Source organism: Lemur catta, chromosome 7 (assembly GCF_020740605.2).
Source record: "Lemur catta isolate mLemCat1 chromosome 7, mLemCat1.pri, whole genome shotgun sequence".
In the NCBI taxonomy this organism is placed as follows: domain Eukaryota; kingdom Metazoa; phylum Chordata; class Mammalia; order Primates; family Lemuridae; genus Lemur; species Lemur catta.
The window spans coordinates 46,603,562-46,622,792 of NC_059134.1; the positions used below are offsets into that span (position 1 = coordinate 46,603,562).

General features: G+C 32.5%; 1 protein-coding gene across 1 annotated transcript in view; it reads right to left on the minus strand.

Moving 5' to 3' along the window:
- TMEM135 (transmembrane protein 135) overlaps positions 1-19,231 on the minus strand; it is a 202,069-nt gene that overhangs the window by 121,298 nt on the left and 61,540 nt on the right. Inside the window, exon 5 of the mRNA XM_045557167.1 lies at positions 12,702-12,767. Coding sequence (XP_045413123.1) covers positions 12,702-12,767 — 66 coding nt within the window. The remainder of the gene's footprint in view (positions 1-12,701; positions 12,768-19,231) is intronic.

Below are 19,231 nucleotides of genomic sequence, written 5' to 3' on the forward strand. Positions count from 1 at the left end.
ATCCCCTAGCCAGGCATAAGTAACATTTTGTGCTAGATAAATGAATGGTAAAGAATCTGATTTTGTTTATTTTACCACAAACAATAAGAAGTTGTTGAAACAGGATGGTGGCTAGACATTTCCTTTATAATTTTACAGTTTGACTGAAAAATGCTCCAATCTTTGAAATCTGAAGTTGTAAAATATCATCAAAACATTCTCAACAGTCAGTACTATCAGCACAAAGCAAATCAAATGGCAACCACACGCACACACAGTGCAACCAACACACACGTACATAGCATATTTCAGGTCATATTAACATACAATCATTAACAAACCACATTCTGACAGGGCCCAAAGAGAGTGGGGTTTGAGGATCCATGTTGGTTAAGGTCAAGATCTGCAAGATGGCCCAAAACCCAAGGGAGGGTTACACTGAGTTCAACAGGATCTGTTAGATTTGGCAGTTAGTGTTCCAACCCAACCACAATACTTTATGACAGACAGTAACTATTTCTCTATGCCCTGTTTTCATCTCACATGAACACATTAATCAGAATCTGGCCTCAGGTATTCCACCTGGTCAACCTCATAGTACACATACTTTCCCTGCTTGGCCCCTCTAACTTATTGCTCTTTACCTCAGAGACTTTCTGTGAAGTACTGCTAGGTAACCTCTGGCACATAAAGTTCAAGCTAACTGTCTGTGGGAAATAAACTGTAAGAGTTTTATTAATGAACTCTTACTTGGTTTGACATATCTCCCCATAAGACACAAACCAAGCACTGACATTTCTAAACATTTAAAATCTAAGTCAGAAAAAGTTTGAGAACCCAACAGGATAAAATATCCTTAGCTAATTATAAGCATTTGGTCAAACCATTATTTTGGATAAGACCCACTTAATTATAAATCTTGAAATCAAAATATCCATAAAATGAACCACACAATAATAACTACATTTTCTGGTACATCATTTTTAAACATTGTTTTACTAGCCTTAATTTTTCCCCTCCTTTGCTCTGTAAAACAACTTTCTGTTCATTCCTACGCCAACTTTAAATCAAAATATGGCATACCACTGAGGAAAAATATTGGGCCATAAACCAGGTGACTCAAATTACTGAGTTTCAAAATGTTTCACAAATAAAATCATAAACTTATATACTTAACTTATAAATCTTTATGTTTTCCTACTAATAAAATGCAGATAATTTTAATAAATGTATGTATGAGGCTAAATGAGTATTATAATGCTAATCATTCAAATCTTACATGAGAAAAATTTAATTGTCTATAAAGATGAACTTTATTGTAGGTAACAGAGAGATTCCTTAACAGGAAAACTAAATCCCTCAGAGGATTAATTTCAATAGTAAACAAATCTTTAAAAATCATCTACTCATATATCCTACATAACCAAAACTAAGTTAAGTGAAAAATTTTAACTCATGGGAGAGAAGTAGCTTGTAAAGAATGAAACATTTTGTAAATTAAAAATCCTTTTGTAAATTAACCAGAGATTCCTGGGGAAATGGTTGATTCTAGCTGGGGCCTACATGTACAAGCTGAACTTAGAATATCTTATCTTACTAAACTAATACCAGGGTTTTATCAAAAGGATTCAGAAGCAACTTGTAGAGACTTCCATTGCCCAAAGAAGAGACAATCTGACCATCAAGAAGGATAATTCCAATGGATTGAAACACATAAAATGTTTAAATCTATGACTTCCTAATAATATTTTTGAAAACTTCATTATTCATCTTTGAAGGATTTTAAGAAACCAACTCATCTTTTTGAATACTGTCAAATAAAGGAAGAAAAATCAATACTTCATACTATCTTTCCCATATGAAAGGCAACAAAATAGCTGACAAAGAAAAGTTTTCCTTTACACAAGTATTCTAACTGATAAGAATGATAAAAGAATATCTCCATTCTTAAAATCTAATAAATGTTATTAATAATAGGCAATGGTCATCAATGACTGCTAACAAGACATACAAACCAACCAACCAGACAGATATTATGTAGCTCTTGATGAAATTACACAAAATCAATTATGAAATATTTCTGGGAGGACCAAAAACAACCCACACCTGAACCTAATCAAAGCCTCTACATCTACTATTGATTTGCAAGAAGTACAAATAACAGAGGAAGAATACTACAGGGATCACCAAAAACCAGACTGTGAAAAACTTTACAATCTGGTTTCATCAATAAATAAATTTCTAAGAAACTAACGGGAGATGGATGAAGGGGAAACCAACCAATTAAAATAAATTTAAGATGTATTAACCAGCTGGAATGTACAGACCTGATTTAATGGAATGTGTAGACCTGATTTGGACTCTGATTTTAACAAACTATAAAAAGAGAGAAAGAGAGATGACTAAGAAAATGTGAGCACTGATTAAATACACAGTGATAATAAGGAAAAATTCTTAAGTGAGATAAATGGCATTGTGTTTATATTTTTAAAAGAAAAGTCCTGGCCGGGCACGGTGGCTCATGCCTGTAATCCTAGCACTCTGGGAGGCTAAGGCGGGCGGATCGTTTGAGCTCAGGAGTTCAAGACCAGCCTGAGCAAGAGCGAGACCCCATCTCTACTAAAAACATAGTAGAAACATAGAAAGAAATTAGCTGGACATCTAAAAATATATATAGAAAAAATTAGCTGGGTATGGTGGCGCATGCCTGTAGTCCCAGCTACTCAGAAGGCTGAGGCAGAAAGATTGCCTGAGCCCAGGAGTTTGAGGTTATTGTGAGCTATGCTGACGCCATGGCACTCTAGCCCGGGCAACAGAGGGAGACTATGTCTCAAAAAAAAAAAAAAGAAAGAAAGAAAAGAAAAGTCCTTATCTTTTAATGATACATACTGAAATATTTACATAAAGCAACATGGTATCTGAAATTTGCTTCAAAACTATCGAAGTGAGGTAGCAACAGGAAAGTGATTGAGGATATAGATTTTAAAAAGATGGGCAACCAGTGAATAATTATTAAAGGTGATGATGGTTACTTTAGGGATCATTATCCTCTTTACTTATGTATAAGTTTGAAAATTTTCCTTAATAAAAAGAAATTTTTAACTGCAAAATCCTCTTGTAATAAATGGTACCTAGATTTTTTTATGTAGCAAAGAAGATGTGCACACATTGAATTTTAGGAAGAATAAACCAATGTGTGTTAATAGTTGGGTATATTAAATTATTACTATATTATATTAAATTCTTGGCTAGAGGTGGCTCATGCCCGTAATCCCAGCACTTGGGGAGGCATCAACTCAAGAGAAATTAAAACATATGTCAACACAAAGACTTCTATGCAAATGATCACAGCAGCATTATTCATAATAGCTAAAAGGTAAAAATAATCCAAATGTCTAACTGGTTAATGGATAAACAAAATATCTACACAATGAAATACTATTCAGTCATGAGAAGGAAAAAAACTACTGATATAGATGGACCTCAAAAACCTGTTAAAGCAAGGAAGTTAGACACAAATGGGTGCATATTGTATAATTCCATGTACATAAAATATTCAGAAAAAGCAAGTCCATATATTGTGGTATCATAAAAAATATATCTGGACTTTGTCCCTGGTTCCTGGCACATAGCTTCAAAAATTGTTGGAATTTCCTGAGAGATAGCAGTATTTCTTATGCTAATGAAGTGGCTCACAGATGACAGCTTCAGAATGGGGGCTGCTCACCAGGAAAAGTAAGTACATAATTACAGGGTTGGAACTCTGGGCCAACCAGACCTCCAAAGACAAGAAGGGAACTGGAATTTAAATTCAATCCCATGGCCAAAGGTGTTATCAATTATGCCCATACAATTAAACCCCAATAAAAACTCTGAACACTGGGGCTTGGAGGAGCCTCCTGATTGGTGAACACACTAATGTGTAAAGAAGGTGACATACCCTGTAGACAGAGAAAGGGCATAGAAGCTCTACCTTCAGGTCCTTTTCAGACCTTGTCCTATTTGTACTCTTTATAATAAAACTGCATAAATGTAGCATTTTTAATGAGTTGTGAGTCATTCTAGTGAATTATTGAAACTGAGGGAGTTGTAGAAATCCCCAAATTTATAGTCAGCCATCAGAATTGCAAGCATCCCCAGAGACTACGGCTGGCTTTGAAGGGGGGCAGTCTTCTGGAAGGGCTGAGCCTGTAGAGTTTTATGCTATTTGATGGGTAGTTAATGTCAAAACTGTATTATAATACAAATACATGGGGTGGAAACAGTACAAGAGACAAAAAGATGAGTGGTTACCTGAGGCTGTCCATGTTGCAGTGGAAAGTGATAGCAACAGAAAGTTTTTAGGGTGATGGAAATATTTTAAAGCTGGATTTGATGATGGTTGCACAACTCTATAAATGTACTTTAAAAGTCATTAAATTGTGTACTTTCAATGAGTACAACTTATGGCATGTAAATTATACCTCAATAAAGCTGTTTAAAAAAACAAAATCTAATCGATAAATTTCCAAGACTATGCCTTTAATAAAAGGCATAAAAAGTTATAATAATCAGATATTCTTCATTCTGTATTCTCATAATGAACAACAAACACTTACTAAATGCAACAATCACTGAAAAAGTAACAAGAAATGAAGGGTTGCAACTGTCATGAGAGCATACCATTAGATGGAAGAATGCTATCACAATCAGCACTGTTAAATCAGGTTAAAAAAAACTCAGGATGGATTATGTCCACATTTATAATTTTGTGAAAAAGACTTTGAAAAGAAGGAGAGGATGCTTTAATTTGGGGCAATCTGAGATTAGCCAATGCCCTTATGCCATCATTAGTTCTAGAGACTTTAAGATCAATTGTGATTCTGCCTTTTAAATGTTTTTTACTCGATAATCTTATAATCCATTACTGTAAATTATATCAAAAGAACTATCATGTATATTACATTAAAGTCTAATTTGCATTCAGCACTGGCTGATAAGACACTTCAAACAATAAGGAAAGAGAGAAAGCGAAGAAGTTATTGTATATATGGGAGTCATTGTTTTGCAGTTTCTGAGCTTCCCTCTTGCTATTGTTCTTTAATTCTCCTCTTGAAGCCACCCTCCTGAAAAAGGAGGAATGCATGTATGAAATCTATTCAACCGCACCTCCCATTCATTCACTCCCCCCCCACTATAATCTGACTTCAGTTTCAAATACAAACTGAAACCACTATAGCAAAAGTCATTAAACCAGACATTTTCCAAATTCCTTCACTCTTCAAGCCATCTAAACAATCTTTCTCATAGACTTCAATTCTCTTTAAATTTATATAATATTTCATTTGAAATTAATGTCATCAATTTATCATTAAATACTAATCTTCTCTATTCTGACCCACCACATCCCTACCGAACCACTTCAAACAATACTTGCCTCTATATAGCAAACTTATCTGTTGAGTACATAGCCAAGTAAACAAGAAAAAATAATATACAAACAAAATACTAAAAATTATACATACACATATGCATATACACATACATACATATATGTATAAAGTTAAATTTCTTTGATAATTCAAAAAGCTTAAGTTACTTCCTGTTGAACTCATCCTAACATACACAAAATTTTTTTCGTGTTCTTTTATAAAAAGAAACATTTTCCATATATCTAAAGTCTGTATTTTTAAAATAGAGCCTCTATTTTCTAATGCATTCAACCACATTTATCTATATAACCAAGGTAGACAAGTATAAGTTTAGTGGGTGGTTGGTGTAGAGGTGGTAGTTGGGACTGGCCTTACCCATGTGGAAATAATTGCTTTCCTGGCCTAAAGCTCTTCCTATTAGGATCAAAACAAACTGATGTTATCTTAAGAACCCTTCCAATTTTTGAAAAATAAAACCTAAGTGTTCCACTGTCAGGCAGATATTGTCCAGATATTGTTTATTTTGTTTAAGGACAAAATTATGGCACATTTATTTTTGTATTTAAATTAAAAGCAGAGTTACTATTATGAAGAAAATAAGGGCTTTTCAAAAGATAGTTATCTCAGTATAGAAAGGTACACACAGAGTTGGTACAGACAAGGCCACCAAACTTAAACATTGTGATCTGATATTTTAAAAAATCTCAGTTTGGCCCTTGGCCTTCTTTGTATGCACCAAAATTTTCATAAAACTGCTCATCGGCAGTATGAAATAATGGTACATAACACAATGAACTATTTAAAGCAGATTTAGTGACAACGATTAAAATATTCCAGCAAGAATACAAATTCAGAAGCTCAATGTTTTATGATGTGATTCTGCTATGGATTGTAAATTTGCTAAGCACCTGCCAAAATGTAATGTTATTTTGATTCATGTAATTGGAGAATTGAAAAAAATATCAAGATGTTATTTAGATCAGTCTTTTGCCTCTGACAGTTCAGTATTTATATCACCAGATTGATGGCTATTAAGAAATACATTTTTTGATTTACAGCATTTGGCTGAAAAAAAAGAAAATAAAAATAAATTTAAAGAAAAGAAATATATTTTTTTCTACATGAGCAAGATAGTAAACCCACAACCACTTTGAAGCCTCTTTTAATGTTTCATCACCCTGAAAGCAATGACCAGTGGCTTCAGTTGTTTCAAACTTTCTGTTTTGTAATCAAAATTCATTTTTTCCCACCACATTAGAGATAGGATTAGGAGTCCTTTGTATATACAGGAAGTCCTCACTTAATGTTGTCAATAGGCTCTTGGAAACTGCTACTTTAAAGAAAACGATGTATAAGAAAACCATTTTTTTTTCATCATCAACCTTATAACAAAACGATGTTGAATGAAAGGACGTTATTGGAGGACCTGCTATATGTTGTTTCACTTAAAGTTGCAGTTTCCAAGAACCTACTGATGATATTAAGTGAGGACCTATTGTACCATGCTTGTAAAGCTTCTAAAGTATGAATCTGAAGTTGTGAGAAGTTCAATAAATTGCCCAAGGTGAAGCCAGAAAAAGAACTCAGGTGTATTGACATGTAGACCAGCATTTTTTCTAACACAGGAGGCTGGCTACTCCAGTTGGGAGGGAGATAGAATAGTAATTCTTGATTATATTAATACCATACGCTTAATCAATAGCATAAGCAACTCATATCACAAATCCTCAGAGAAATGTGATTTTAAAAAACTACCTTTTAATTACGGCTGTACAAACGCTTTGATTACATATATTGCCTTTGCCTCACCCGAGTCAGAGCTAGAAGTATGTCCATCCCCCAGACAGTGTGCACCACACTCATTAGGTGTGATTATACCCATCCCTTCCTCCCCTCCCACCTGCCTGACACCCTATGAATGTTACTTCCACATGTGCACATAAATGTTGATCAACTAGTACCAATTTGATGGTGAGTACATGTGGTGCTTGTTTCTCCATTCTTGTGATACTTTATTTAGAAGAATGGGCTCCAGCTACAACCAGGATAATACAAGAGGTAGTTCACCATTTTTTATGGCTGAGTGGTACTCCATGGTATACATATACCACATTTTATTAATCCAATTTTATATTCTTGTACTAGGGTACATATTGCCCACATGTATTGATGGGCACTTGAGTTGTTTCCGCATCTTTGCAATTGTGAATTGTGCTGCTATGAACATCTGAGTGCAGATGTCTTTTTTATAGAATGTCCTTTTTTTCCTTTGGGTAAATATCCAGTAGTGGGATTGCTGGATCAAATGGTAGTTCTACTTTTAGTTCTTTGAGGTATCTCCATATTACTTTCCATAGAGTTTGTACTAATTTTCAGTCCCACCAGCAGTGTATGAGTGTTCCTATCTCTCTGCACCCACATCAACATTTGTTGTTTTGGGACTTTTTGATGAAAGCCAATCTCACTGGAGTTAAGTGCTATCTCATTGTGGTTTTGATTTGCATTTCCCTAATGATTAGAGATGCTGACCAATTTTTCCTGTTTGTTGGCCATTATTATTCTGTCTTCTTTTGAAAAGTTTTTGTTCACATCCTTCACCCACTTTTTAATGGGGTTGTTTTTTCCTTGTTGATTTTCCTGAGTTCTATGTAGACGCTAGTTATCAGCCCTGTATCAGACATGTAGCATGCAAATATTTTCACCCATTTTGTAGGTTGTCCATTCACTCTAATGATAGTTTCCTCGGCTATGCAAAAGCTTTTTAATTTGATCAGGTCCCATTTATTTATTTTTGTTGTTGCTGTGACTACTTTTGGAATCTTCTTCATAAATTCTTGGCCTAGGCTGATGTCTAGAAGAGTTTTTCCAACATTTTCTTCTGGAGTTCTTACAGTTTCATGCCTTAGGTTTAAGTCTGTTATCCACTGTGAGTTGATTTTTGCGAGAGGTGAGAGGTACGAATCCTGTTTCAGACTTCTGCATGTGGCTATCCAATTTTCCCAGCACCATTTATTGAATAGGGATTATTTTCCCCAACATTACCTTTTCTTGAATCTCAAATATCTTCTTTGGAAAAAAAAATGGTGATAAGAGTACTTAAAATATAAAGTTGTTTTGATGTATAAATGAGCTGAATAATTATAATGTATCCAGAACATAAAACAGGCACTCAACAAATGTTACTTCTCTTCAACATGATTCCTTTCTCTTTGATTCTACAACAAGAAAAGTTACCTGTCCCCATTAGCTCTCCTTAACTCTGAGCTATCCCCCTTTTCTTATTGTTTCTCCTAACTGGCAGTGCCTTTTGACCTCTTTCCATTCAATAATGCTTATCAATTTCTTCAAGGCTCAGTTTAAGATTTACCTCCTTTAAGAAATCTTCTGAACTAACTTAACCCTACTTTACTTATTTCTTCCTTCATTATTTAAATTACTTGTACTTTTGAACTATATACTTGCTTACATCTTCTTTTGAAGCTTTGTGACTGTAATTACTTCCTAAGTGCTTTGTATGTTTCTTATTTTCTTCCATAATTAGAACATAAGCTATTAATAGGCTAGAATATAAGCTAGCAAAAGGCAGGGATATTGATCAGTTTTGTTCACTGGTAGATCAAGGGATCTAAAACAACGTCAGGAATATATAACTGCTCAGTAGGTATTAGCTGAATGAACAGGCAGGGATTATTTCTCTTTCTACTCATGAATCTCTCCCAAATTCCAGATGTAATGATAAACACACATTTATAAAAATTTAAAATGTTTGAGTAAATGAAAATAGATATGCCTGATATTTTTAAAACTCAAAACATTTTAAAAAGTTAGTAATGCCATAATAGATGAATCAACTCACTGGCTAAAGAAAGTGACTCCTGGTCATCATTATAAGAAGGATATATGGTGTCAGCTAAAAAACAGAAGGTAAACGATTTAATTAAGACCTAAGGTTTGAAATCCTACCTTCCCATAAAGAATTGTTAACCTTTGTTCTTTTTTCAAAATTTTGGATTAAGAAAAATTAAATGAAAAAAATACCAATTTCTACTTTACTCTCGTCTCAAGTTATATAAAAGAACATTAGATACTTATAAAAATACATAAATTTAAGAGACTAACTTTATCTTCAACAAAGTACTTGTTTCATCCTACACTTAACACCTGGAAGGCATAAGACAGAATTATATATTTTGTAAAGAAATACAAAAATATTACTTTTGACCCAAGTACATTCAATAACTATTTATTGATAATGATTATTTTAAAAATTAGCCCTCAGAACAGAGAAACACATAAAAAAAATTCTACCCAGAAAAATGATCTTCTTTCCAGCTTATATAATTCAATCAAGGTACAAAGATCCAGCTACTTCACATACAGGACTTTACAAAGAACATCACCATGGTTAAACACTAGATGAGGTAATGGATTTGTAAAGGATCACTATTTTTTTTTCTATTCAGTTTAAGCCATATGTTATTCTACACACATGAAAAGATAGCCATAATAATTAGAATGAAGAAAAATCATTGCTAATTACATAATCTTGGAGGTATTAACTACAATGCTATCATTCAATTGTAGAATTAATGACAATTAAAGAGGGCTAACAATGACTAGAAAACTCTAAGTGAGTAAATTACTGTACATCAAAGGAGATAATATTGTATAGTTGAATGAATTGGCTCTGGAGACTGGGGTCCAAATCCTAGCTTTCCCATTTCTTATCTGTTTGACCATAGGCAAAATGTTTAACTTTTCTGAGCCTTGGCTTATCTATAAGATATGGCCATTATAATTTTTCCCTTGTGAAGCTATGATAAGGATTTAAAAAGATAATGTATCACTACTCTGGTTAAAAACTCCTATGATACAATACAACCTATAAAGTAAGTTTCAAACTATCTTACTTTCAGAGAAGAGAAAAATGTTTTCTAATCTCAAAATTTGTTAAAACATTCAAGCAGAAACATCTAATAAGTAGACAAAATGCAGCATTAAAGCCAGAACAGAGAGAAGAAAACACATGCAAATTTCATTGTCATCGCCCATCTAAATTACAAATTTAGTCAAATACTGATATTTTTGTAATTTGAATATACCAATTTTATTTCTGCTACATGATATTATTGTCATAAAGTTACCTATAAATTCTTGCTTAACAAAGATTTTTGCAGTATTGGGCTAGCACAATTTTTAAAATGCCCTAGGGACAGATAAACTCCTTGTTACTCTCCCTTAGCATATTATAAATTTTCTAATACGATAAATAGTCATTTCAGCTCCTGTTGTAAATAAGCCATTAATTGTTAACCTTTTAGTTCATCTCCTACCCTCAAACAGATTGCCCTGATACTAAAACAGAGTTTAAGTTTAGCACATTCCAAGTTCAATATGGATGCTACTTAGTTCCAGACTCTATCTGAACTAAGTATTTCCATCCTCTCCCAGACTCTTTTTCCCAATTATTGATGCAATTGTTTCCCGCTCCAGAGTAAGCTATTCTCACATCATATCTACTATTTCCATAGCACTTAGCCCATCATCCCCGAAAACCTATGCCACTTGTGTGTGTGTGTATACTTGTGTGTGTATATATAGTCAATATTTTTGTTTTGTCTTAATTCTCTACTTCCCAAAGTCAAATCATTAAATTAAAACTAATTAGTGGCCTATCCTAGCCAGCATTTACTAATTGCTTAATACATGTCACTCTGTGCTTTTTAAACTATAAAGTATTATTTTATCAACTCTAAAATATCATAGACTTATAAGAAATCTCCCAATTTAAGAACCATTAAATTTGAAAAATAGCAGATGGTGACTATGAGTACCACTGATTAGAAGACATGTTCCATTTTCAGAGATCTTAAAATGTAAGGAAAAACATGTACATCTTACTCTTTTAACCTCATTTTAGAAACTGAAAATCAGAGTACTTAAACACATTGTCCAATACTAATACCTGTTAACCAGGTTGGTTACATGAAGCAATACCCAATAACTGGGGGAGGAATGAACCAAAGGCCAGCTATTTTAACTATTGTCTCTCTACTAAGTAAAATAAGTACATAACAAATATGTGTTGATATGCTTGATGATTATTTATAAAACTGTGCTGCATACATCATATCAACATTTCTACAACAGAAGATAAAGTTCAAAACTTCATTGCCTCCCCTATGAAAAAATATGTAGTAATTACTGAAATCTGAAACCTATTTTCAGACATAACAGGCAGATAAATATGTCTGACCTTATTACTGCGAAAATTTTCTTTTTTCAAAATGTCACAACATACTTCAGTTCGTTGAGAATACAAAGTGTTCAATTAAGTTGTACTCCATAGACAAAATATATGTTACAAATGATATCAAATGATTTGCCAATATACAATTAAATATTTAAGATTACATACTTTTCAAATGATGGCATATTTTTGCCTAATGAGCAAATATATCAACCAATTAAATTTATAGTCGCACAGTAATACAATTCCGCTTAACTCCTTAGATATTCACTCATCCCCACTATTAAATATTTAGGTTACTGAATTATAAATATTACATTAAATAACATAGAACTTAATTCCAGAATAGGGAGTGCAATTTTTCAACCTTAAGTATTTGCTAGTAGAAGAGAAAAAGGAACATGGCAATGTGATATTACATTCAAACTCAATATGTCTTTGTAAGGAAGTAAATAAAGAAAAAGCAGACAGAATGGTGATCAGGCCAGTAATAATTTTGAAATGGGAAATGAAACTTTATTTCAGTTGACAGAAAAATCTTTTTACAAATTCACAGATGCATTTAGAAAGGTCAAAACTTTTGAAAACTAAACTAAGAATCTGCATCTTAATTGATCCTCATTAAACCAAAAGAACAAACAAAATTCTCTCCCTTCCACTCCCCATGGTAAATGTCAACATCTCTAACTGTTTTATCCTAAGAAATAAGTATGAGTTCTGTATAACGTAAAATAGGAAGAAAGGAAAAGGTAACGGATTGCTTTCATTAAAAATATGTATTTATAGAAATTGTTATTAATAAAATATCATTTTCTTTTAAGAGTAAAAACAATTGATAACCAAAGATTAAAAGTCCCAGCAATTTATTTTCGACCTAAAATCTGGTTCCAATATGACTATGAACAAAAATATATTTGTATATCAGATACATTCAATATTATGTATATGAGGTATTTCTCTATTTGTTAGACAAAGCATAACAGAACTCACCACATTTTATATTATAAAAATTGCAAACTATGAATTAACAAGTAATAATTATATCAAAATTCTCATCTTACCTCTCCATTTCTTAAAGTTGTGATGGTTCCTCTTGCTACACCCATTCTAAATAGTGTTTCTGTGGCCTGTGAATTAAAAAAAAAGCAAAAATATATAATCTATAATCTGTATTGAACTGCATATCACACCCCAAAAATATGAAAAACATCCAATACTATTATATATCCAGCAACTTTTAGAGAAGCATCAATAAGGCACAATAAGAACTAAACTCCCCTAAATTATATGCCAGAAATATCATTTTCACAATGTTTTAATGTTATAACGAACTCAAACTGAATTGTTTCAAAAGGTTATTTTGATATGCTGGTATTCTTCCAGGTTCAGTTGATATACAAAAATTAAATTAAAATTTAGTATTCTGATTCAATTTAGAAATTATCATTTATTCTGAATTTTAGTCTCATTATCATTTATTCGAGTTCAGTTCAGTTCACTTGCCTGCTACTGAAATAAAGACATAAAACACAGTAATGAAGTAATGTCAGATATTAAATAACACCCCAAAACAGTTATAGTTTTCCATATACCAACAATGAACAATCAGAAAAAGAAATTAAGAAAACAATCCTATTTACAATAACATCAAAAAGAACAAAAATTTTAGATCAAAACTTAAACAAGGAAATGAAAGTCTGTACACCGAAAACAACAAAACATTGCTAAAAGAAGTTTAAAAAGACACAAATATATGGAAAGATAGCTTGTGCTCATGGTTTCGAAGACTCATTGTTAAGTTGTCAATACTACCCAAAGTGACGTACAGATTCAGTGCAATCCCTATTAAAATCCTAATGACGTTTTTTGTGAAAATAGAAAAACCCATCCTAAAATTCATATGGAACCTAAGGACACCAAATATACAAAATAATCTTGAAAAAAGAAAAATAAAGTTGGAGGACTCATATTTCCCGATTTAAAAATTACTATAAACCTATAGTAATCAAAAAAAATTGGTATTGTTATAAAGACAGACAATGGAATACATATAAGTTAATGGAATAGAATAGAAAGACCAAAAATAAATCCTTACGTATATGGCCAAATGATTTTCAACAAGGGTAATAAGACCATTCAGTGAAGGAAAGGACAATTTTTTTCAACAAATAGTGATGGGAAAACTGGACATTGACATAGAAAAGAATGAAGTTGGACCCTTACTTTCTACCATATACAAAAAGCAACTCAAAAATGGATCAAGGACCTAAACTTACGATCTAAAACTATAAAACTCTTAGAAGAAAACATAAGGGAAAAGCTTTATGACATTGGATTTAAACATGATTACTTGGATATGACACCAAAGCACAGGCAACAAAAGAAAAATGGATAATTAGACTTCAACAAAATTTAAAACTTCTGTGCATTACAGGACTGTACCAACAAAATGAAAAGGCAATCCAAGAAAAAAATATTTGCAAATAAATCATATATCTGATGAGGAGTTAATATCCACAGTATATAAAGAACTCCTACAACTTAACAATAAAAACTAAACAACCCAGTTATAAATTAATGATAAATTCACTACAATAGATTTTTACTAAACCATGTAAAATTAAATGTTGAAAGAACTATTTATAGAAATTTTTATTAAAGGAAAACATTTCTCACCAATGGTGTACCTGTATTTACTCTACTCTTAATGATATGTATTTAATCTACTGATGTGATTTTTAACAGTACGCATGTAGGTCTGGCTAGTTACTGTATACATTTGAGGAGCAAAAGGGGGAGGGCACAGGCAATCAGCACTTGGCATAAAGTATGCAATAATTTCTCAAAAACAAATTAAATTACTTTTTTATGTCTCAAAAACCTAAGGTAATATGAAGATCAAATTCCCTTTATGTACTTTCTCCAATAGAATACCAAATTCAATCTTTTGTTCCCAGCTAAATTGATTTGTTACATCAGCTCTTCCCACCAGAAACGATGTCTTTGTTTCTATAGGAAAGCAACGGAGAATGCAACTTTCTTCTAACCTTACTAAAGAGATTGCTTTTAATTTACTTGCACCTAAACAACTACTAACAAGTGTCAAAAACAATACAATACACAACTAATTCTCAGCATTTGTAAATTTACCAATAGCAAATTCTTGATTGAAATTTCCCTTTCCTTGGGGTTTTTATTACATCTAAGATGATTAATACTAAAAACATTCATTCAACATTTTCTGTCAGTGGCATCGGGGAAAAACTGTCTGCAAGATCCTTGTTTAAAAATAGGGTATCAAGAAAGACTGCTTTTAAGAACAGCACTAGAAAAAAGAGACTTAAGGGACATAAAACCCAGATGTAAATAAATGCAAAGTTCTTGGTTGGATCCTTGTGTGCGCGTTTGTTCATCTTTGTGTGTAAATCAAAAATATCTGGAAGGACATACTCTGAGGTGATAACAGTAGTAATCTCTATGTTTAAGTATGCACATATACTGTTTGGTAATAATTTTTTAAAAAGTGAAAAAATAAAAGTGAGCTGGGAGTGGTGGCATGTGCCTATATAGTCCCAGCTACTTAGGAGGCTGAGGCAGGAGGATTGCTTGAGTACAGGGGTTTGAACCCAGCCTTGGCAACATAGCAAGACTCAATTTCTTAAAAAAAAAAAAACAAAAAACAATTTTTGTTGCACTAAAAGATAAAACCTTTAAAACAGAATTTTGGAACACTGTGAAATGTTATAAGTGTGGTACTTTGAGTATCTCCTAAAGTGAAAATAATCAAAATTCAAAAAAGAAACTCATGTGCTTATAGTCCAATACTTTCTAATTCATTAAACTAGCACATACTAAGTAAAATTAACAAGAAGAAATACATACTCCATATACTGTTACTTTTAAAAATAATATGATTATAATATCTTTAAAGCATCATATTATAATACCTTTAATCAGCTAAGCATCATCTTATAGAAAGATTTCAGTGGGTTAATTTAACATGAAGTTTATAAATACAAATACAAAAATGGCTGTATTTAGCAGGTATTTATTTCCTATTAGTCAAGCAACTATATTTCTAGTTATCTTATTTCCAACTATTGGACAATACTTGGATAACCTTAGGCAGGTCATTTGAACTCTCTAAGCACTGATCTTGTAAAATGGTGATAGTTAACATCAACCTGTCTGCAAATGGTCAATACAAGTGTGTTAACATGGGAAAATGCTCTGTAAAGAGCTAGATCAACATAAAATATTTAATCCAAGGTCTCGTTGAGGATAGCACTTCTTGAGATGAACAGATGTTTGAGAAATAATAGTTTTGACTTTTAAAAATATGGAAGGGATTAATGAAAAGATAAAAAACAACACAGCCTTAATCACCGCTGTGAATATGAAAAACAAAAATTTATAGTGCATAGCACTTTTTACTATTCTATGACTATTTCTTTATTATTCTAGTTCACCAATTAAACAGGGAGGTTCTTGGACATAAATGACATCTTTTATTCATGTATTTCCAGCACTTTATACAACATATAACAAAATTAACTAAGTAGGTGAAAGACCTATACGCTGAAAACCACAAAGCATTGATGAAAAAAACAGAAGACATGAATAAATGGAAAGATATTCCACAGTCACAGACTGGAAGAATTAATACTGTTAAGAAGTCCATACTGCCCACAGCTATTTACACATTTAACGCAATCCCTATCAAAATTTCAATATCATTTTTCATAAAAATAGAAAGAACAATCCTAAAATTCATATGGAACCACACACACACACACACACACACAAAAAAAAAAAAAAAAAAAAAACCCAGGTAGCCGAGATAATCGTAAGCAAAAACAAAAAAGCTGAAGGAATCACACTACCTGATTTCAAACTATACTGTAGAACTATAGTAATTAAAACAGCATGGTATTGGCTAAAAAAAAAAAAAAAAGACACACTGACCAATGGAACAGAATAAATTGCTCAGAAATGAACTCATGCATATATATGTGGTCAACCGATTTTCAACAAAGGTACCAAGAATACACAATGGAAAAATGACGGTCTCTTCAATAAATGATGCTAGGAAAACTCAATTTTCACATGCAGAAGAATGAAATTGGATCCTTATCTCACACCACAAACAAAATTCAATTCAAAATGGATTAAAGACTTACACATAAGACCTGAAACTCTAAAACTACATTAAAAAAAAAAAAGAGGAAAAACTACACAACAGTGGTCTGGGCAACAATTTTTTTTTTTTTTTTTTTTTTTAGATTTGACCCTAAAAGCGCAGGCAACAAAACCAAAAATAGATATTAATATACACACACACACATACAATGAAATGGAATAATTTTCAGCTTCAAGTAATCAAGACGGCATCATGTATTGGCACAAGGTTAGAATTCAGAAATAGACCCCACACTCTATGTCCACTTGGCTTTCTACAAAGGTACCAAAGTAATTCAATGGGGAAAAAATAGTCTTTTCAACCAATGGAACTGAAACAACTGAACTTCCAAATGGATATATGAACCTCAACCCATATCTCACCACATACGCAAAAACTAACTCAAAACAAATCATAGACTTAAATGTTGGAGATCAAACCATAAAACTTCTGAAAGTAAACACTGGAGAAAATCTGTCTGATTTTGGGTTAGGCAAAAATATGTTACATTATGAGGGGAAAAAAAGAATAAAATATTAAAGAAAAAATTCATCATTGCAAATTGTACTGCCCAAAGATGGCCATACCAATATACATCCCATCCCACAATGTTTCTTAAGTGACATAAGCTGCACCAGCTGATGTCAAGTGGCAGTAATGGACTATCGGGAAACCACTTCCAAACTGCAAATTAGTGCAAAATAAATATGATTGTTGTTTTTAGCCACTACAGTTTTGAGTAGTTTGTTGCACTGCAGAAGATAACCAATACATTGATAAAATGTGCCTCATCAAAATTTAAAAACTTTTTCTTCTTTGAAAAGAGTCAATTAAGAAAATGAAAAAGCCACATGCTCAGAGAAGATATATGCAAATATACATGACAAAGCATTCACATTCGGAGTATATAAACAACTCTGAAATAACCCATATATTCATATATATATGTATGTGTCGGAACACACACATACACACATATGAATAACCAAAAAGTCAACAAAAAGATGTTCAACATCATTAGTCTTTAGGGAAATGCAAATGAAAACCAAAATGAAGTACTGCTACACATGCACTAGAAGGGTAAAAGTAAAAAGAATGACAATACCAAGTGATAGTGAGGATATGGAGCTACTGGAACTTTCATACATTGCAAGTGGGAATACAAACTGGTATAGTCACTTTGGAAAACAATTTGGCAGTTTCTTATAAATGTACACATACAACTTATCATAAGGCCCAGCAATTCTATCCCTAAGTATCTACCCAAGAAAAATGAAAACATATGTCCATTTACATGAATTGTTGGGGGGAGAAAAAAGCCAAAACTATAGTGATAGAGAGCAAATTAGTGATTACTTGGGGTAAGGAAATTGACTGCAAAGGGAAGAGAGGGACATTCTAGGGAATACAGAAATATTCTACATATTGATTGTGGTTGTAATCACATGACTATAAACATTTGCCAAAACTCATCAAACTGTAAACTTAAAACATGTAATGTTCCTTAAGTGAAAATAAAGCTCTTTTTAAAAAAGAAAACACACCTGTTCCCCCCTACCCAGTCTCACCCACAAAAGTAGTTCTCAACTAATTTGTAACTTAATTCCCACTAATTAGGAAAAACCTGGGTACAGCCTTCACAGAAATTTTTTTTAGGAAGGACAAATATGCTTTAGACATAGATTCATGTGCTTTAGACATAGATTCTTAAATTCATCTTAAGTTCATCTTAAATTCATACAAACTTCAAAAATTTACATAAACTCAGGGCAGAGGTGGAGAGTGATCAAAGCAGCAGAAAATGATCAGAAATATTAAGGCAATAATAAATGTTAGATATGGATAATCCAGTAAAGACAAGAGTCTGCATGTCATACTTGTAGGTAGACTGAGGATCCAAGAAAAGTAAATTGTTATGAAAACCCTGCATTCCATACAAAATTCTACACATATCACCAATTAAGAACCACTGCTCTAGTATACACTTAACTTGATAATTAAGGAAAATAAGTGCTATATATAGAAAGTAGCAAGTCGAAAAATGTCACTAATCTCACCTTGACTTGCAAGTGCTCTTGTACCTGTGTTTCCATCCACCATTTGTCCAAACAAAAACTTAAGAGTCATATCTGAGTCCTTCTTCTCCCTCAACAATTCATCATAGCATATATTAACTAGTCATCTAAAATTCTCACTAGACTATAGGTTGACTCTCACTCATTATTATAACTCTAGCAACTATACCTAAGAAACACTCAATAAAAGTTGAATGAATGAAAGAAGTAAGATCTAATGAATAAGCAGTCGTTTAGAATACGTCAAGTAAGTGTTTATTTATTGATTGTTTGGGGGCACGTGGTTTACCAAAGTGTGAACAAATATGTCCCAAACTGTATTACAGAAATTTCAAAT